This window comes from Chiloscyllium plagiosum, chromosome 43 (assembly GCF_004010195.1).
Source record: "Chiloscyllium plagiosum isolate BGI_BamShark_2017 chromosome 43, ASM401019v2, whole genome shotgun sequence".
In the NCBI taxonomy this organism is placed as follows: domain Eukaryota; kingdom Metazoa; phylum Chordata; class Chondrichthyes; order Orectolobiformes; family Hemiscylliidae; genus Chiloscyllium; species Chiloscyllium plagiosum.
This window is the reverse complement of record NC_057752.1, coordinates 11,357,799-11,380,101: the sequence shown is the minus strand read 5'-3', so window position 1 is coordinate 11,380,101 and position 22,303 is coordinate 11,357,799. Positions and strand designations below refer to the sequence as shown.

General features: G+C 41.2%; 1 protein-coding gene across 3 annotated transcripts in view; it reads right to left on the bottom strand.

Moving 5' to 3' along the window:
• Window positions 1–22,303, bottom strand: part of tfcp2 (transcription factor CP2) — a 124,205-nt gene that overhangs the window by 30,003 nt on the left and 71,899 nt on the right. For 2 of the 3 annotated variants that reach the window (XM_043682043.1, XM_043682045.1), the window contains 7 exons: window positions 21,664–21,774; window positions 21,137–21,225; window positions 21,001–21,049; window positions 8,035–8,067; window positions 7,824–7,889; window positions 7,214–7,307; window positions 3,022–3,112 (listed from right to left, as the gene is read on the bottom strand). In XM_043682043.1, coding sequence (XP_043537978.1) covers window positions 3,022–3,112; window positions 7,214–7,307; window positions 7,824–7,889; window positions 8,035–8,067; window positions 21,001–21,049; window positions 21,137–21,225; window positions 21,664–21,774 — 533 coding nt within the window. The remainder of the gene's footprint in view (window positions 1–3,021; window positions 3,113–7,213; window positions 7,308–7,823; window positions 7,890–8,034; window positions 8,068–21,000; window positions 21,050–21,136; window positions 21,226–21,663; window positions 21,775–22,303) is intronic. The other variant, XM_043682044.1, reaches the window with a different exon arrangement.

Here is a 22,303-nt window from a genome sequence, read left to right as displayed (position 1 = left end):
ATTACCCTCTTCCGACAGTCCCATCTCAAAGAATGGGTTTGTGAGTTCTCCTCCCATTGCAGCCATTCCCCTGGTCATCACCCTCCCCTTTCCCTCAACACCTGTGGATGAACCCGATGGACTGACTGCGTTGCATCCCCTTGAGTGACCTGACCAGATGAGAAGTGTCCAGACCCCTGATCACATTAGTCCTGCCCCCAGATATTGCTATGGAGCCGTTGGACTGACTGTGACCTACTCCCTGGGCTGTAGAAACACAGACAATGACTGAGATCACTGCAGCCTGTAGTGGGATTGGAGGTGACCTTCGATTTGCTTCGCCAGAAGCAGTGACTGACGGGTGCCTGGATGGATTTTGCTAAGAATTTGAGCTATGGCAATTTGCTTGCAACGTGCTTGCCATTTAAGCTCTGGCATATAGTGTAACTAGGAGATTGATTCAGCACTCTGCTGTGTAAGATGTCTGCACCCTTGACTGAACCAGCAAAGTAAGCTGTCTGGATGGGTGACTGTGCTAATTGAGGCAAAGCAGGGATGCTAACAGTAAGCCAGGAGGGGCAACGTGAACAAGCATTAATATTAGATTACCTTTTAGATTACTTAGTGTGGAAACAGGCCCTTCAGCCCAACAAGTCCACACCGACCCTCCGAAGAGCAACCCGCCCAGACCCATTCCCCTACACCTAACACTACGGGCAATTTAGCATGGCCAATTCACCTAACCTGCACATCTTTGGACTGTGGGAGGAAACCGGAGCACCTGGAGGAAACTCACGCAGACACAGGGAGAATGTGCAAACTCCACACAGAGAGTCGCCTGAGGTGGGAATTGAACCCGGGTCTCTGGCGCTGTGAGGCAGCAGTGCTAACCACTGTGCCACCGTGCTGCCCACTGCCACCGTAAATGAGCAGCCTTCAGATGCAGCTTGGTCTAATCTGTGAGCTGGGTGCCTGTGTCTGTGTGCAAAGTGTACTTGCAACAGCCTTTCAATGTTTGTTGGTGGAGCACTCTGATGCAGGTCTGTGCTCCCAGAGTATCCAGCAAGTAGATCAGAGAATTGCCCTCTTGGCACCCATCAGATGGCAGTGCCTGTGGACAAGAAGTACACTTAACTGGTACCCATGGATTGTGTCCCAAGAGCAACATGGAGGCTGGTCACACACTCCATGGCCGATTTCTGCTCTGACATCCATGGAGAGATTTCACAATGGCTAGCTTGTTTGGTACGCTTGGTAAGATAGGAAGCTGAATATTGAGAGGCATATTCAGCTGTCAACAAGTTGATTATTAAGTTATAATCCTCCACTGCCTGGTGAATGCCTCATTCAGCAAAAAAGATAAAACATGAAGTGGGATGCTTCCGACATTGAGATAAGCATCACTGGATATCTTGTCCAATTCTGCCACATATCTCACCATCACCATGGCACACAGACCTCTAACAATCTACCTTTTCGCAACTTGCTTTCCTACTTATCTCTGTATCAGCAACAAACCTGGCTACAAAAGAGTTGGTCACTACATGCAAGTCATTAGTCGATTCTAAGTATCTGAAGCCCTAACACTGATCCCTGAGTCACTCTACTATAGTGCATTTGTTAACATGAAAATGACTCAATCATCCTAATTTCGTTGCCCGGTAGTTAGCGAATCCTTTTTCTGCGCTATTATTTCCAACACCATGAGCTCTGACCTTCTGCAAAAACTTTTCTTATGTGGCACTTTATTGAATACTTTTTGGAAATCCAATTGTATTCTTGCAGTATTGCAACAGCTACCTCAAACAACATACATGCTTTGAATATGTGAACATCCTCAACTGGCAGCTGAAGGCAAGCTAGCTGCTCTCCCAGCCTGCATTTTTATATGAAGCTGAAAGTTGTTTCAAGAATATAAGTGGTATTAACTTCAAATGGTGCAGGTATAAAGATTAAGATTCCTAATTTAAAGAGGGTAATAGATATAAGGTTATATCTATTGAAAAAGATTAAGGACAGGATTTACTTGCATTGGAAAAGAAGAGAATGGACTTAGTAGGGATAATCAGCATAGCTTTATGCAGGGGAGGTCTCATCTCACATGCTCGAGTGTTTTTTTTTGGAAGATGGCGACATGGGTAGGACAGTGGATGTTGTCTATATGGACTTTACTAAAACATTTGATAAGGTCCTGACGATTAAGTTGCACAGGATTCACAGTGAGCTAGTAAGTTGGATACAAAATTGAGTTGGTCGTAGAGAACAGAGGGAAGAAGTGGAGGGCTGGTTTTCTGACTGGGGTCTGTGACCAGTGGTGTCCTGCAAGAATCAGGGGGTGAGATCTCTCAATTTGGATGAAAATATAGGTGATGTGATGAGTAAGTTTGCAGATGACATGAAAATTGGTGGAGCTGTGCATAGTGATGAAAGTTGGCAAAAGACAGCATGATATAGATTAGTTGGAAAGTTGGGCAGAGAAATGGCAGATAGGCTTAAATCCAGACAACTGTGAGGTGATGCATTTTGGGAGGTCAAATGCAAGAGGAAAGTAAATGTCAGGACCCTTAGGAGTATTGATAAACAGAGGGATCTTGGGGTGTAAGTCCATAGCTCCCTGGAAGTGGCAACAAAAGTGGATAACCCGCTTGTGGTAAAGAAGACATGTGACATGCTTGCCTTTATTGGGCAGGACACTGAGTATAGAAGTTGGCAAGTCATATTGTAGCTGTATAAAGTTTTAGTGAGGTCACACTTGGAGCTGTGTGCGCAGTTCTGACCACCACATTACAGAAAGTATGTGGGAGCTTTGAAGAGGATGCAAAAGAGATTTGCCAAGATGTTGCCTGGCTTGAAGTGCATTGGCTATAAGGAGAGGTTGAACAAACTTGGATTATTTTCACAAGAGTTGGAGGCGAGGGGTGGCGTCTTGGTTGGTGCAGATATGATGGGCCGAAGGGCCTGTTCCTGTGCTGCACTGTTCTATATTATACATTAAAATGTTTAGTACAATACATTTGAAGCTGAAACACAAGGCACACTTACCTTCCTTTGAGGGCATTGAAGAGTCGGATTCCATCTGCAGGGCCACATATTTGGATAACGTCATCTCTCGTCAGCTTTAGCAGATCGCCACCTGTGGATGGAGGCAATATAAATTCAAAACATTCTGGTGGTGTTGCAAAACGGAAGAAATTTGCACAGTACTACTGATCCCATGAAGCTCCAGTGAGACACTGCCATGATTTTGTCTAACTGGAAAATATGGAAGAATTATTGGTCAGGTTGCATAATTAGTATGCATAGTTAGTTACTTCATGGATCAGCATACTTAAGAGTTAACTTCCTGCTCATCCAGTTCAGGCCACTGTATCTTCCTTCAAAAAAAATACTCAAGTAAAAATAGCACTTTAAACATTTTATCTTAAAAAATATCACCTAATTATACAAATTATGTTCCTCAATAGATCTATATAAATCCATGTTACATTAATACCAGTTTGGGGCTATACCTGCCCTGAACACATTATTAACTCTCTTCCACAAAATCCAAAAAAGTGGATAGAGAAGACTGGTTGGTCTACCGATCGCCAACCCAATAGTAATGACCTTCACTTTGCCTTGTAACCACGTAACCTCTGAGAAGCTATTTAAAAATATGTAGCCAAACCTGAAATATTCCTTTCTAACCCCTGGAGATGGTCAAAAACAACCTCCAGGAAAATAAAAGCTACATTTTTAAAAAAAAAATCAGTTTAATGCTGGAATGGAAAATGAATCCCACTTGAACTGTATCCAAAAACTTTTAGGTTCAAAGAACAAGCTCAAGTCTCCATGTTTTGTGACCACCACCTTTCCAATTTGAATAAAATTCTAAAGATATATTCTACATGAAGGCTCACTGAGCAGCTCAGAAGACAGTCAGCAAAAACTCAAGAATTGTTCACATTAATCTCGTCTGATTGAGAAGAGGGGAAATAAAAAAAGAGAAAGCAAAAGATGAAAATCCAAGACTTCAAGTTTTCAAAGTATGTCCAGATGGCAAAAACACATTTACATCGCACCTCATCACATTCTCACGATGTTGCAAAACACTGCGCTTCATTGTATAGGAGGTAATGTTGAAGTGCCGTCAATGTTGCTATGCAAGCAAATGCAGCAGTCAATTTGCGCATAGTCATACTGCGAATTAAAGAATCTTTTTAGTGGTGTTGGTTTGAAGCAAGAATGCTAGTCAGGACAAAGGGAAATCTCCCTGTTCTCCCAACAGTGTTGCAGTCTATTTCACATAGAACTAGACAGATAGACCAAGAATCTATCATCGCTGCTGTAATGCTGCAACTCCAAAAATCCAATCATCACCCATAACCAGACAAAAAGTCCTAGATTATGTGCTTATGCTCCAAAGTAGGGCAGTGCTCGTAAATGGGAAAAAGTGGAGCCAGATTGCTCAGTTTATTTCACAAGCAACTTATTTTGAAATCAGGTGCATTACATGAATACAAAGGATGACTGTCAATGGCAGCTTTCTCAAACCAACCAAAGTCTCCATCAGTTCAGACAAGTGCTCAGTCAACGGCAGCGAACCTATAGATGCTCCTTAACCAATAAGATGGAAAGAACAGTGAATGTTATTCAATATACTGCTTCATAACACCCTCAAAATAGCCCAAAGTGCTTTGCAACCAAGGGTAATTTTTGAAGTGCAATCATTATGCAAGCAAATGCAGCCGCCAATTTGCGCATAGTAAAGTCTTAAAAACAGCAACTAAATGAAGTAAAACAAATAGTGTTTGTGTAGTGCAAGTTGTCAAACATTAACCAGGGGAGAATTCCACTTTCTTAATAGTGCCATGGAACCTTATATGCCATGTGAGCTGACAGTCAAGGGACCACTTAGCCTCACATCTGAAAGGTGGCACAACACATTACACACCGCTTTTATATGGCGCGAGAGTACTTTGAATGGGGCTTCAACCCACAACTTCCTGATTTAGGAAAGGATGCTTATAGTAGTGCAAAGTTGACACAAAATGCACGAACAAGCTCTACAGAGACCTTTTTAAAATAAAGTTCTCTTTGGCAGAATACGCAAAAGCAGTTTCCTGAACTACCCACCCCTGCCACAACAAAACTCTGGCAACACCAGGGAGCTCTTCCAAAGCATTGGAAACCTTGGAGTCTCTGTATCAGATGGGATAAAAACTTGAGTTTATACAGCACCTAAATTACATTCAACTGATTCAACTCCGTACTTTCGAAATATGTTGGTTATGTAGGCAATTGCGCACATTCACTTCAGAAGGTGTCACGTGACAAAATGAATAAACAAAATATGTTTTGGTAGTGTTAGCTGGAGAAACTACTTTGGCTAGGATAGTGGCTACTTTGTAGTCTGCTTCCAACACCATTGGAGTGTCAAGTATCACCCACCTGAACAGGCAGAGAAGACCTGACTGACATCTCTTCTGACAAAGTGTCTCCAAAGATTACAACATTTTCTCTACAAAACCATCAAGTATTATGCTCAAATATGTGAGGCACTCTGGATCATGGGCAAGAGCAAGACAAACTCAACTAAACTGGTAGATAGGACGGTTTAGCAGTTAGATGAGCTCAGAGAACCTGTAGCAACAATCTTGTGTGAACCATTGAAGGTAGAATAGTTTTACATAGAATGTACAGCACATGTCAGCCATTCATTCCAACTAGTCAATGGTAATGTTAACATTTTATACAAATCTCCAACATTCCTTTCAATCCAACCCTACCAGCATAACCTATTCTTGTCTCCCTCATGTGTTCCACAGCTACATCTTTAATGTGTCTGCACTATTTGCTTCAACCGCTCCATTTGGTACTAAATTCCACATTTTGCCCACTCTCTGGGCAAGGAAGTTTCGCCTCGCATCATAGAGGGATGTAGGACAGAAGTTATCATTTTATCTCATACTTTGCAAGAACATGGAGTCTCATTCTCCCAAATTCCCTTTTGGTTTCAAAATGACCATCTTGTCTTTATATATTGGAGACTCCGAGCTTTGGATTACTCCATTAAATGGAAACATCTCTATGCCTTTACTATCAAACACTCATTTAAAAATCTTTATTAAGTCACCCCTTTATTCTGCATTTTATGTTTTCTTGATGACCAGTATACCCGCACTTTGGATATCAATTTCATAAGCTCTGTGCTTTTTCAAACTATGCCCGTACCTTATTTACAATATTAAAAAAAATGTACTGTGCATAACAATACAAACATGATCTAACCAAAGTTCAATATTTTTGCTGACTTGTTGACCCTTTTTGAATATTGTCATCACATTTCTCCAGTCGATGACGTCTTATAACTGTTCACTTAAAAATATTTTGTATTTCTATATTTGTCTCCGCACTGTCTAGAAAGAAATAATTGCAGTCCGAATTAAGCTCATCTTGTCTGCTACCAGAGCTATGTAATTCCCCCTTTTCTGGTAATGTGCAGAAAACAAATCTTTTCGCATACATCAAGCCTTTTAATTCCCTATCCCACCTTAACCTTTCAGGTCGCTCACTTAATGTCACCGTTCACTCAACATTGGTTTAGTCTCTTCTCAGCTCCAAGCACTACTTATACTGTCCCCTCTCAGACTCATGAGGTTTAAATTAGAACCTAATACATCTACTCTAAACTCATTCTTTCAGAGGTTCACTTTAAAGCTGAAATTCCTTTCTTCCCTTCAGCCACTGTTTCTTCCAAATAAAACCTATAGTTTGAAGAGGCAGAGTTTGGTATTAGCTACTTGTCTCCACTACTCTTTTCAATTTGGACAATATTATGCAGTCCATGGCTAGACACCTTTCTAAACAAAAATCTTACTAGGCGGCACTCAGGCACTTTAACAAGTGTCCTTTCTCCTCATAATCTGGACTTCATTGGGGTGCTTACCTGCAATGAAATGCAACATGCCCATTTTCCACACAAGCCACTCTTGAAATCCCACTGAACACTGCAACTTGACATTAAATTGGAAAAGGTAAGTTGGTGCTGTGGGCATTTTACTACTGAAACTTAGCAGAAGCTGCAAACATAGTGCAGCATGGTGATCCTTGATCTAAGACTTTCTTCTTCTTGCCCAACTGAATCTAAACCTAGATCCTCCAGATGAAAGGAACGTGTTGCAACCAATTCCTGCATCCCAGGTAGTTGTGCTAAATATTTTCACCCAAATAAAAGTTAATAAGCAAAAGGTACCAGAGAAGTTTGCGAAGAGCCTGCAGTATGGAGAAAATCGATTTCTGTGCAACCACTGCTGAGCGTCCTGAGGTGTGGCTGTTGGCAACAGATTCTGCAAAAATAAAGTTGCAAGTCTTAGACATGAGCCCTGAAATGTACACACAGATACAATGACCCAAGAGTACATTAGGAGCTGGCTAAGATGAGTGCAAACTCCACTGGAGTCACTCAGTCACACATACCAATGGGTGTCAGTGACTTTCCTTGATGCTAAGCTGAGCCATTTGGTGCACTATCGAACTAGGGGAAAACTACAGTCCATATTGTTCCATACAAAATTTAACATATCACCACACTAGCTACTTCACCCCAACATTTGGCGAGTGAAAGAACTGGAATCCTTTGCCACAATGATAAATCAAAAAAGTCATAATTAAATATATTGGAATCCCACTTAAATAGCAATAGCTTGAATCAGTTTTTTTTCTGGTCACATGACCATTTGCTAAATTGCTCAAAATTGAGGGGTCAAAGGTCTCTCTCCAACTTCAGAGCAGTGCTTGTGGGCAACATTAAACGTAACTCTCAAAATTGAGTCTGTTTGCACTTTGGCAACAAAAGCCCCTACCTGATTTTCGGAGACGGGAGACACGGACAGTTCCCGACAAGCCCACTTGCGAAAGGTTCCCAGTGTCTGACAAGAAAAAGTTACTTGTGAACTTCTGCAAAAACCTAAAAGTGATTTTCACTTTGGATGCATGTACACATGCATGTACAGTTTCTTTGTATACAAATTGAAAGAAATCAAAAAATCTTATGAGAAAAAAAAAATCACTTACCAAATCTAGTGAAAATTCAATAGAATTATTGAGCTGAAATTGTACAGAGCATGAAGTGGTATTTTTTTGAAAGCGTCCAATAGCCATCGAGAAGTTGATGCAAATTTAGATCCCAATTATCGTTGGTGTGAGAAATGAAATGAGAGTGGACAAATAAATAGGATAATCAGTTCAATAATTCTCCCATTAGCAGGACAATAGTAATTACTGACTCAGCACAAATTCTTGGGGGCATCTTTACAAAAAATAAATTTTTGGATTAGGACTGTATTCAATTAGGTCAGAGGCAGAGAGAAAAATAGCATTTTATGGCAACTTGCAACTTTTTAAATTTGAAAGCACTTAGACACTGAATTACTTCTGAAATGTACATCAGCAAATGCAGCAATTTGCGCTCAGCAAGGTACCAACCACAAGCAGCACATGCAATAAGTATTCAAACTATTTTGCTGGTATTGTTTGAGGAAAAGTGATGACCAGGACACCAGGAGAACTCTTTGCTCTTCAAATATGCAAGGAAGCATTTGCACCCACTTGCACAGGGAAACAGGGATTCAGTTTAATCGTTCGACTGAAAGGCTTCACTCCACCAGTACTAATTGAAGTGCCGTCCTATGTTATGTGCTCCTGACTCCTGGAATGAGGCTTCAACCCACAACCTACAGGCTCAAAGACAAGAACGCTGCCACTGAAAGAATCAGACATCTATGACAGAGCAGATACCTAGAATGCAGTTCTATATCAGTTGCTCCCAAGCACATTTTCAAAAAAGAATTACACTAGTCATTAAAGCAATCGGACATGCACACTTTATACTCAAGATTTATTATATCTCAGTTCTCTACATACAATTAATTACTTTGAGGCACACTGGTCATTCTCCAGGTGAAAGTTACAGCTGTTTTTGCGCGGAGACCACAAACGCAAATGCAAGAATAACTAGGTTAACCTAATGTTCTCCTGCACGCAGTACCCTAGATGTTTCAAACCCACCTGAACAAGGCAGACACGGGCTAACTTTTTAACAGCTTATAATAGTGCTGCACTGCACTCTGAGTACTGCCCCAGATCAAGCGAGATTAAAAACTTACATCCTAATCCAAGGTCAACACCTGCAATAGATTTAAGAGTTAAAATGCGATTATGCCTCAAACTCTTTATTTTAAGGTGACAGACTTTTCTCATCACAATGAGGAAAACACAAGGCCACGACTCGAGTATAAATCTGAAAAACATCCTGCCACACAGTGCTGGCAGAACATTTCATGGCTACTGGAATCATCTAAACACAAAGCAGATTAGATGGTTTTCCTTGGCTAGTGCAAATGCTCAGCACATGCAAACTATCAACATGACTAAAGTTTTCAAGCAAAAGCACTAAAAAAATTGCCATAGGTAGTTTCTTTCTACACTGGACTTGTGTAAGTGGGATATCGGTCTAAGAGAGAAAGCTTGGGTGGACAAAAACCTAGGCTTAAGAATCCCAAAGAATGAACACTTGCACTGCTATTGGTTGACTGCTAATAAAACCTTAAGCTTAGGAGCAAATAGCACTAGTCTGCTGTCGGAGAAATTTGCCCAATAGGTTAGAGATCACAAAACACAGCTGGAAGTGAAATTGACAAACAGTTTATTGCAAGCTATATCACTGGAAGAGAAATTGACTAGGCTAACACAGAACTGACAGTCTGTACAGGTAGATCAGAATTTCTCATCCCAGAGCCAAGGATGAGACCAGTTTTATAGTAATGCTGCACAATGACACTGATTAAGAAATGGGAAACTACAATGTTTCTGGAAATTGAATAATTTAGTTGCAAGGATGTTAATTGTAAAACAGTTTATCAGATGAATGTCCTGTTCCTTCACACAATGCAACATCCTGACAGTATCATGGTTCCATTCAGCTTCACAGGTAGGTGTTAATGTCTCCTCTGAAGTGGTGAGGTGCTTCCATTGTCCTGTTCCTGGAGCATGTCCTTGCTGGTGCCTGTCTGTCCTGCTCTTTGTGGTGTTTTGGTATTGCTGGGTTGTGAAACTGCCCTTAGGACTTTGGAGATATCTGTGGTGCTTAAGGGAGCTGAAGGTGTATTCCCTTGTCTGCGTGCTGTCTGATTCAGTTTGAGAGCTGCTCAGGAATTCTGGGTGTTCTGGTACAGTTTGGCCAATATTGCTTTTGTGGGCCTTTCGTGGATTAACAAATCTTTTCCCAAATCTGCTTCCTAATTTTTTTGTCTAACCAGGATTTTCCTGGTTACAGCAGTTTTCAGGTTTATCTGGACTCCATGGTAAGGTTCCCATTCCAATTTCCAATAATAAATTAGGCTGGAGTGCTCTGTGGAAGTGGTGGTGTCTCTACTGCTGCATAAGAAGTCCCACCTGCTCCAGAGGTGTGTCATAACATCTCTGAACAGACTGATCCAAAGTGTTGAAAGCAAGCAGATTAGTCAATTTAAAATAAACTCTATGCAGTATTACAGACCTGTTGCTTAGCTATCAATTTATTAAGTGGACTGCAGCAAGGTGACTTAACGCTAATTTCCACTGTCAGACAAGTCATTTTGTAATACTGGCTTAGTTAAGAGTCAAGTGTGACATCTCAATCATTTGCAGAGGTAGGAAGCATATCACTTTAAACCTGTTATGAATGGATGAGTACCTCAGTCTATTTTAAATACCATTAATTTGTTTCTATGGCTTTCTGCAGCAGCGCACCACATTCTCAAACTGATGGAGACTATCTCCTTCAGGACTCATACCTAAGTGGTGGTGTTTGATTTTCAAACTTGTTCTGGATTCTTGTTCCCTATTTTACTGAGGGGGGAGAAATTCCTGCCTGAAATAATTGAAAAGTTTGAGATGATGGTAACAGCTCTCACTCTCTTCAAAAACATTCACTTTCAGCCTCTCATTTTTTTTCCAACAGAAGCAAACTCCAGTTGAGGGAAAAGGTCACTCTGCAGTTGCATGTTTGCACCTGCTAGCTTTGAGGAACTGACCAAGTGTGATGCACATTCCTTCCACACTTTTCCATCTCAAAAGGACCCCATCAGCATCTGAAGACCTATTAAACACTGAAATATATCATATGCACATACGTACAAGTTAAATTGGACCAAGAGGACAGAGCTGGAAAAAAATAGAATATGGAAGATGCAAACATTTCAATACCAACTTCTACATAACACACTGGGATTACATCAAGTGCTCTTTGATTTATAATTGTCATATGAGGAGCAGTTGAGGACTCTGCACTTGTACTTGGTGATCTGATTGAAACTTACAGAATACTAAGAGGCTTGGATAGAGCAGAGGTGGAGAAGCTGTTTCCATTAGAGATGAGGAGAAATTGCTTCAGCCAGAGGTGGTTAATCTGTGGAAGTAATTGTCGAGGAAGGCTGTGGAGGTCAAGTTATTGAGCATATTTAAGACAGAGACAGACAGGTTTGTGATGAGTAAGAGGATCAAAGGTAATGGGGTAAAGACAGGAAAATGGGATTGAGAAAATATCAGCCATGATCAGGTGAAGTGTCTGAAGATTGGACGGTGGCCAATGTTGTATCATTATTTAGGAAAGGCTGCAGGGAAAGGCCTGTGAACTACAGACTGGTGAGCCCAATGTCTGCGTGGTCGTCTTAGAGGAGATTCTCAGAGACAGGATCGACAGGTATTTGGAGAAGCAAGGATGCACTTGGGATAGTCAGCATGGTTTTGTGCGTGGAAAATAGTGTCTCACGAATCTGAGTTTTTTTCAAGGGGTGATCAAGAAAATAGATGAGGGCAGTGCAGTAGACATTCTCTTCATGGACTTCAGCAAGGCTTTTGACAAGGTACAACATGGTAGATTGTCGAGTAAGGTTAAATGTCATGGAATCCAGAGACAGCTAGTCAATTGGATATAAAATTGTCTTTAATGTAGAAGACAGAGGGTGGTCATAGAGGGTATTTTTTCAGACAGGAAACCTGTGACCTGTAGTATGCCACAGAAATTAGTGCTGGGTCTACTGTTATTTGTCATTTATATGACTAGTTTGGATGAGAATTCAGGAGGTATGGTAAGTAAGTTTGTGGATGACACCACGATTGATGGTATAGTGTACAGTGAAGGTGGTTATCTTGGAAAGCAACAAGATATTGGTCAAGTGGGCCAGTGGGCTGAGGAATGGTTAATGGAGTTTAATTTAGATAAATGTAGGGTGTTGCATTTTGGTAGGTCAAACCAGGGCAGGACTCACACAGTTAATGGTAGGGCCCTATGGAATGTTATAGAATGAAGACATCTGGGGTTTCAGGGTCATAGCTCCTTGCAAATAGAGTGATGGGTAAACAGGGTGGTGAAAGCAGCTTTCAGCATGCTTGCTTTCATTTGTCAGAGCACTGAGTTGGGACATCTTATTGCAGCTGCACAAGACATTGATAAGGGAGTTCTACATGTAATTCTGGTCGCTTTTCGACAGAAAGAATATTATTCAACGAGAAAAAGTGCAGAAAAGATTTATTAGGACACTTGCTGAACTAGAAGGTTTGAGTTATAAGGAGAGGCTAGATAGGCTGGGGCGGTTTTCCCTGGAGTGTCGGGGACTGACGGGTGACCTTATACTCATCTATAAAATCATGAGAGGCATAGATAAGCTAACAGTTTTTCCTCATGGCAGGGGAGTCTAAAACTAGAGGGCATAGGTTTAAGTTGAGAGGGGAGAGATACAAAAGGATCCAGTGGGCATTCTTTTCCACTGAGGGTGGCGTCTGTCTGAAACAGGCTGTCAGAGGTAGGTGGTGGAGAGGAGTAGAATTTTGTCATTTAAGAAACATTTGGACAGATACATGGATGGGATATAAGTATGGAGGGATATGAACCAAACACAGGCAAATAGATTTGATTTCACAGAAATCTCCACTGTAAACCAAAAATCACTGCCAAATAGCATGGGCACCTGTATCAAAGCTCAACTAAAGATTTTGATCCAACTGTGGCCCCAAAATCTGAATCATATTAGGGCTAATCACGAATAAACTTATTGGATATGGGCAAACCTAGGCTCATATGTAAAGAACTTAAAGTATAATCATCTTCTAACAATTAAGCGTGACCACAATCTTACAAACAAAAGTGAGTTGTCAACGCACTATTGGGGTGGGGGAAAAGAGAGAGAGAAGAGAGCGCAAGCAAGGTGGGTGGGGGGGGAGAGGGAGGGGAGATGGCAGGGGTTAAATATCCAGTACATATAAATTCAAATTGCTCTAGGACATTAACCAGGATGATTACAAAAAATTCTGGAGATCTCAGCGGGTCAGGCAGCACCCATGGAGAGAAAGCAAGCTAATGTTGAATGTAGAGGACTCTTCGTTAGAGCTCAATTCACTTCAACTCTGATGAATGATCTAGACTCAAAACATTAGCTTGCTTTCTCTCCATGGATGCTGCCTGACCAATCATGATCCCCAGCACTTTTTGTTTTTAGTGCAGATTCCAGCATCTGCAGTAATTTGTTCCAACAAGATGATTACGCAAGCAAATGTGGGGCTGGACAAGCACTGCAGGAGGGAGGATTTCAGACCAGTCCGGCAGAAGGGCAACTGTCTAAGATGAGCAGATCGATCCAGGCATTGTTCAATTGAAATATTTTCGCTGAGAGGTTAACTAATAGTTTAAATAATTTCACAGGGGAAGGAGAACCAGAAAGCAGAAATTAGGTCAAAGGACAGAGGGTTAAAAAATGTAGCAAAGTTAAAAATATTCAGAAAATATACAGGAACCAGATTGAAGAAATAGAATTTAATACCTCCTTTGCTATTCTTGCTTGTAATTTAAGTAAGAAGTTTGGTTAGCTGCGGGCAGAAATTTAATATGCCTGGTCACCAATGAGCAGCAACAATATAGAGAAGCAAAATAAGGAGGGGACAAGGCATTATTGATTAAAGGCGATGCTACTATTACAGCTGCTTGAAGCCTATTCAATAAGATCATAGCTAATCTGTTTACTCCACATTTTCAAACACCGCTGGAAGAATAGAAATGATTTACAGTTGGATCCGTGACTGAACCTGTTTGACTTGACTACAAGAAGAGGGGCTGAGCAGTTTTATTGGTAGATTTTTGAAAAAAAATTGGAGTTCCAAAGATCATGGAGAGAGAGGAATAAATGTCAATGATATGCAGCAAAAAACAAAAATAGCAACAGTAGGAGTGGAAGAAAATAGTGTAAAGTGTATTGAGGGGGAGAAATTTTGATTCACACGGAAGACTTTCTTGACTACTATGCCTCCCATCCAAAAAGCAAGAACATTGGATCTAGATCTGGTCCGGAGACCAAAAGGAGATCAGCTGGATAGCAGGGACAAGAACAGAATTTTGTTTATAATAATTATGGCAATGAGATCAGAAAAAACAACATGCAAAACAAAGTCAACAGGGTTAGAATTAATTCCATGAAATGATTTAAAGGAGGTTGGAAAGGTGATTTAGGGAAAAGCGTAAAGAGCCATCAACCCATTGAGGATGGTAATAATTTAGACACAATCTAGGTATATTCCTTTTAAAGTAAAAGGTGCCCTGGAAGTTTAATGAACAGACACAGATGTGGTTACATTACAGATTTAATGATCTAGAGGCATACATGTTAAACAGTGAAGCAGCACACAACAGATGGAACAAAGGGAGATCAGGAACAATGGCTCAGAACCCTGTCATTCCCAGTCATGAATGGAGGTGGATAATAAAACAATAAGATTTGGAGCAGAAGCAGGTAATTTGGATCATGTCTTCTCTGATAATTCTCAACTCCACTGTCCTGCCTTAGCCCTGTAATCCTTGATTTTCTTATTGATTAAAAATATGTCTAGTTCAGCCCTCAGAACAAACTGGAGGAGGCAGCTCCACAAACATGTCCATCGAAATTATGGAGAAACTTGAAAAGCTAGGTCAAAGCTTGTAAAGCCATCTTCAGCTATAAGATCACGGGTAAATGACCCGTACTAGTCTACTATTAAGCTCTCCAGCATCACAGATGGGTTCTGTCAATTTGACTCATCACATATCAAGAAAACACTACAGGCACTTGACACTGCAAAGGCTATAGGCCCTGACGATATCCCAGTAACAGACCTGCACTCCAAAACTAGCTACACCTTTAGCCAAGTTGCAATGCAGTTGCCTGTCCCCTTGCATCTACTAGGGGAAAGTAGGTCAAATCCAATTCAGACAAATTACTGCGTTAGTCTACACTAAATCATGAGCAAATTAATCGAATGTTTTGTTGGTAGTACAATCAAGCAAAACCGACAAGGCAATCACTTGCTCACTGCCACTTATTTTAGGTTCTGCCAGGCCCATGCAGCTCCTCATGTCATTACAGCATTAGTCAAAACATGGACAAAAGTAGTTAACTCCAGAACTGAAGTGAGAGTTACTGCTCTTGACATCAAGGTCAAATTTGATCGTGGCATCAAGGAGCGTTAGCTAAACTGGAGAGAACTGGAATTGGGGGAAATGGTTAGAGTACAACTGAAGATAATTGTGGGTCCTTGGAGGTCAGTCATCTCAGTCACAGGATATTGGGGTTGGGCAACAGATGCATTGGAAGACTACCATGTTCTCCTCCAAGCCACACACCACCCTCATTGTTACTGATGGCCTAGCTATCAAAATAAAATACAGCTAATGTTCTGGGGACGCGGGTTCAAATTCCACAATGGCAGATGGTGGAATACCTGGAATTAATAGCCCAATGATGACCATGAAACCATGGTCAATTGTTGGAAAAACCCATCTGGTTCACTCATGTCCTTTCAAGAAGGAAACTGCCATCCTTACCTTGTCTAGCCTACATGTGATTTCAGACCCACAGCAACGTCGCTGGCTCTTAACAGCACTTTAAAAATAAACATTGGCCTAGCCAGCAGAACCTACACTGCACACTTTTTTAAAAAAATCCTGCAACTCCCTCCCTAACACCACTGTGAGTGCACCAAGACCAAATGGACTGCAACAGCTCAAGAGAGGACTTTATCACCTCCCCAGGCCAGTTAAAGATGGACAAATGCTGGGCTTGCCAAGGCATACTCATCCCATGAGAAAGGAAAAGGAAAAAGTTAAAATCCTAGTATGTCACAGGAGCATTTAAGTCTAATTAAATAAATAAACTTGAAATTAAAAAAGTGAGCAAAAAAGTGAAGAAAATCTGCTGTCCTTATCCAGCATAAAGATTGCATCTATTTACTTTTCTACATTTTTAATTGTAGACTAAAATGGGAAAAGGACTATCAAAACCAAGGATTGGGAAACAAAATGCTGCACTTTAAAAACAAGTCACTGGACTCATTGTGAATTATATTTACACTGCTGTTCCACAAGCAAAAGGGGAGGAGAGATGAGATGAGATGAGATGAGATGGCATGGCACCAGGATATATGCACAAACAAAGATTCAGCCAGCAACAGATTACTGTTTGGTGGGTGCAACTGTGACCACTTGTGGACACCAGAGGTATCACCTTCATAGCAGCTCTCTGATTGGATTGCAGGCAACTGAACAGCTGTGTGTATAAATGTTGGGGGTAGCAAGAAATGGTTAGTTTGGAAGAAGCAGGGTCTGTCTTTATTCTGTCTGCAGCAAAGTAACTTGAGCTTGAAAGCGGTCAGTTAATGACTCCCACCCGTGGGAAGGTGTTGCCTCTAAACAGTGAATGTGAAATTGGACAATTAGTCCATAAATCCCCTGGATCCTTGTCAAAGAGCTGAGAGTCTGGAATGAACAAAAGCAGAGAATAGGTGGTCTTAGGAAGAGAAAGGAACACATCTCATTGAAGCCTTTAGACTGGTGCTAGGCTGGAGGCGCCAGTAACAGCGTTCTGCTGGTACCTCCTTGAGGACGTGGGCCCTGTGTTGCGAGGTGGAGGCAGGGATCCCCTTCCTGGCTTCAGCTGTGAGCGAGCTTGGAACCTGCTCAGCATCAGTTTGAGGAGCGTGTTATCCTGCATGCCTTTCTACTGGACCTTTCACTGCACACAGGCGCCCATGGCCATGGTACGTACTGCACCCACACCAGAAGCCCCCATGGCCATGGTATGTACTGCGCCCACACCAGCTTCAACTGGATGGAGATGGGGAGCCAAGAGGATCTGAGCACAATGACGCACAGATGACTAGATAATGTTGCAGGTTAGAATGCTGTCCTGCCCATCAAAATATTGTATTAATACAATCAAAATGTTAAAACCAGGCAACAGCCATTCATACAGTCGTACAGCACGGAAACAGGCCCTTCGGTCCAACCAATCCATGCTGATCACAACCCCAAACTAAACTAATCCCACTTGTTTTGCTTGGCTCATATTCCTCCAAACATTTCTTGCTCATGAACTCGTGTCCGTGTGGGTTTCCTCTGGGTGCTCCGGTTTCCTCCCACAGTCCAGTGCAGGTTAGGTGAATTGGCTGTGCTAAATTGCCCGTAGTGTTCGGTGCATTAGTCAGGGGTAAATGTAGGGGAATGGTCTTGGGTGGGGTGCTCTTCGGAGCGTTGGTGTGGACTTGTTGGGTCGAAGGGCCTGTTTCCACAGTGTGGAATCTAATCTAGTCTAATCAAACTTATCCAAAAATATTTTAAATGTTGTACCCATATCCACCACTTCCTCTGGAAGTTCATTCTACACATACACACCACTCTAAAGAATTTGTAAAAATTGCCCATCATGCCCTTTTTAACATTTCACCTTATCCATGCCCCTCATGATTTTATAAACTTCTGTAAAGTCACCCCTCAATTTCCTATGCTCCAGTGTAAAAGGCCCCAGCCTCTTTATATAACTCAAACCTTCAAGGCTGTTCTGTTCTCTGGCATTCTATCAAATCGTGGCTGATCTGGGCCTCACAAATTTGCCCACCTTTGTCCTGTATCCCTGAAGAACAACGCCGAAATGTCAGTCTTCAAAACCTCCAATCGGGGGGAAAAAGAATTCTCAATTTCTACTAACCTTTGTCTGCAAAGGTGTTTGTTGACATTACCCCCCTACATGGTGCGACATTCACTTTAACACCGCTACTCCTCATCTTGGACTCCTCTGCACCAGAGGAAAGGCTTCTGATTTTGAACCGAAGCTGACAACCCTGATCTGTCATTGTGCAGGAGACCAGTATCCAGGACTTTCTGATTCAGCATTGTCACTTTCTTAGCGTTCTTTTGAGGGACCTGCTGGCTAAGCCAGCATTTCTTGCACATCCCTAATTTCCCTAGAGAAGGTGGTGTTGAGCTCTCTTATTTAGCTGCTGCAATCCAATGTACAATGCTGTAAGGGAGGAGTTCTAGGATTTTGACCTAGCAACATATTTCCAAGCCAGGATGGCACATGGCTTGGAGGTAGCTCAGTGGTTAGCACTGCTGCCTCACAGCACCAGGGACCCAGGTTCGATTGCAGCCTCAGGTGCCCATCTGTGTGGAATTTGCACATTCTCCCTGAGTCTGTGTGGGTTTCCTCTGGGTGCTCCGGTTTCTGCCCACAATCCGAAAGATATATAGGTTAGGTGAATCATCCATGCTAAATTGCCCACAGTGTTCAGGATTGTGTAGGCTAGGTGCATTCGTCAGGAGTAAATGTAGAGTAATAAGGTAGGGGAATGGGTCTGGGTGGGTTATTCTTCAGAGGGTCGATGTGGACTTGTTGGGCCGAATGGCCTGTTCCCACACTGTAGGGATTCTGTGATTTTATTTCTCCCCAGTAATTTTCCTCTACTCATAATGCCAATACTTTTTGTTGGTGTACACACGCACAAAAGATTTTAAAAAGAGTTACAGTTTCAACTACTAAAGTCATATGTTGATAGCTTGAGTTTGTTTATCTGTATTGAAAATTTACAGAATTGTAATAAATAGCGATTCTCGTTATAAACGAAAACCTGGTCAGTGTTTCCCATTAGCTTTGTTAGTCTATCAGATAAATAAATTGGGGACTTTACGTGCTTTAATTACATTTTCAACTTTTGTGAAGACACCAGGAATAACGGAGATTGAAACATCAGCGCACTTTCAGAAGTCAGACTTAACAAGAGACCGGGGGCTCTTGGCTAACATTAATGTGGAACAGTGACAACATGAATTTGGGTTTGGCAATACTTGGAGATAAAGGTAAAAGAAAACCCCAAATCTGTACTACAAATAAGAAGTGACAGGAATCTTTTACAATTTCCTTACAGGAGTACAAAGCAGCACAAAACTGTGGTGAGGCCACATCTGGAGTACTGTATGTATTTTTTGGTCATTGCTCTGTAAAAGGGATGTGCTAGCACTGGAGCGGGTGCAGAGGGGATTCACCAGGATGTCACCTGGGATGGAGCACTTCAGCTATGAAGAGGGACTGGATAGGCGCAGGTTGTTTTTTTTTTAAAAAAAGAGCAGAAAAGGCTGAGGGGGGCCTGATTGAGATGTATTCAATTATGCAAGACATGTAGAGAGATAGAAAGCAGCAGTTCCACTTTGTTGAAGGGTTAATAACAAAGGAGCATAATCTTCACATGAAAGGCAGGAAGTTTTTAAGGGGATTTGAGGAAATCTTTTTCAACCAGAAAATGGTAGAAATCTGCAATGTACTGCCTGGGAGGGTAGTTGAGGCTTCATTTTAGCAGTACTTAAATGAGCACTTGAAATGTCACAATGTTCAATGCTGTGGGCAAATGCTGGGAAGTGGAAATAGTGTAGATTTGGAGTAATTTCTATCAGCACAGACTCCATGGGCCAAAGAGCCTCTTCTGTACTGTACAATGAGGAAGCAGAATTGTCCTGGTCCGTCTTAATGAATTTCCACAAGTCAACATTCCCAAAATTTAATTGAATTGACAACTAAGCTGGTGGTGAAACCCTTTGCTAAATCTAGGAAGGCAGAGAGAGCTGAAATACCAGCAGGAACATTTAGATTTAGTAGAAATACAAGGAGGACCACATCCTTTGGACGGTATAATATAGGAAGGCATTCTTTTATGTCATTTGGAGAAAATAGCCAGATAACTAAGTCAGCCAAAGGAAAACTGAACATTACCTCTCAACTTACTCTGCATGGGCAAAGCACAAGAAATTTACACTTCACTGCCAGAGAGAGATTTATAGGGATTACAAAATTTACTTCTGAAGGAATGTCACCAGACCAGAAATGTTAATGTTGCTTTTCTCCACAGATGCTGCCAGAGATGGTGAGTTTCTCCAGCAATTTCTCTTTATAACTTGTTGACTTATAAGAATACACTGAGTAATGTAATGGCACCTCTATTGTTTCTTCACTCTAACCAAATAGATTTCAGCCATGGCCCTTCAGGGCATCCTCTCTCTATCACTGTAACATTCTCCTTAAATTATTATTGCTAGGTTTCTTTTTCTTCCTGAACAACTTCCATCCAGGAATATTTAGTACCAGTCCTGCCTTTCTTTGTAAAGGCATTCATAAAGAATACAGAGTTGGTTTGGCAGGATGTCCACAGGCACAAAGGACGCTGGCTGGGGGAAGAAAGGGAAGGAGTCTTTTTCTTGGAATAGAGGAGGACAAGAAGCGACCTAAGAGAGGTTAAGATGAAAAACTGTTTTGATCGAGTAAGTAAGGAAATTACATTCGCTCTGGCAAATGAGTCAATAACTGGAGATCACAGATTCAAAATCACTGGAAAAAAGAGCTGGAGGGAAATGAGAATTACATTCCTCCCACCAGAGTCATCAGGATCTGGAGCACTTTGTGTGAAAAAGATATTTAAAGCTGATTTCAGAAATTACTTTAGAACGGAGATGGCCCAGGTAGTTGAACTGAGGAACTAAGAGGGTTTCAGATAAAAACAAACATAAGTCAACAAGCATAACTGATCTGCTGAAAATCCACAGCGAGCTTCCTCCTTTGATGCAAGTTTCTATGATTCTTTCAGACACAATATTCTCATGTTATTGCATTGAGCAGGATAGATTTATGAATAATGCTGGAAAACAAGAACACTTACATCAGTGCTTGCAGGAACCGGGTCAGGCTGATGATGAGGGGATCCATTTCTGAAATTAGATCAATTGCTTCTATGAAAAAAATTTTTCAAATGCTGCAAATTATGAGAATGATAAAATAGCAATGATGAGACCCACCCTTCAGCAATGGTATAACTGCCCTGCGAACTGCTAAAGCCAGGAGATGCCGTATTGTTAACGTAGGAAATGTCTGGCCAGGGAGAACACTGGATGAGGGGGGAAAAATGTCAGTTAGGCACTTATAAATCAAAATGTGATGGACAACTACCCCAAAATTATGCACAACTATTGTTAGATTCATTTCAATAACAGGTAGGTTCCTTATAGTTACTACACAACTTTCCTACAGTCTACTGTACATTGATGTTTAGACATTTTTAATTAGTCTTTTAGCAGATTCATAACTGTTAATGAACACTGAATTACTTCAAGTAATTTAATTTTTTTTAAAAAATGAGCCCTGTCCCAAGAATGAACCAAAACAGAAATCAAAATAACATTGACAATAAGCCAATTGGGCTTCTTCCCTCTTCCTCAACACTTCAATTTTACAGTTTTAAATCAAAATATGACACACCAAAAAACACATCTAGTTGACTTCAGAAAACAAGTGCCAGATCTCAAACAAACTAGTGCAGTCTTACCTCTGTGAGAATAGTTGTGTCATAAGAAGGCTGATATTTTTCCTTCTCCTGAGGAGTTCGTTTTTCCATCTTTTCCCTATCTGTTTTCTGTTTTCTATCAGCACCCTTTGGCTGCAAACAAATCACATGCGACAAAATGAAAATGCCTCACACTATAGCATACCCAATGCTGTCAGCCAAGAGTATGATGAATCAATCATACATTGAGGGATCAAGAAAAATACATTCTCCTATTTTAAAATTAGGAGCTAGGAAGTACTGCAGCCCTTATTGCCCAACAAAACAATAGTTAACCCATCATCACCACCACACATTTGTTATGTCCAGTTCTCTAATGGAGAGCAGTGCAAAATAAATTACAGCCACACTGGGAATACAAGGCCAACCAAATAGATTCAAAAGTTAAGAAATGTTCAAGACAGACCAAGAAAAACTACTTCACAAATTGGAATCATTAATGAGTGACCCAAATTTCTTGAATAAGGATCAGCTCTCACCCTCTGTCAATATTGTAAGCAAAGATCTGGTACAAACACTTCATTCATGAAATCAGTGCTTCAATTACAGACAGTAAGAAATAAAGGAAATTCATAAATCCATGCATTTCTATCTTGCTATTGGGTTAAAGAAATCAAATGAC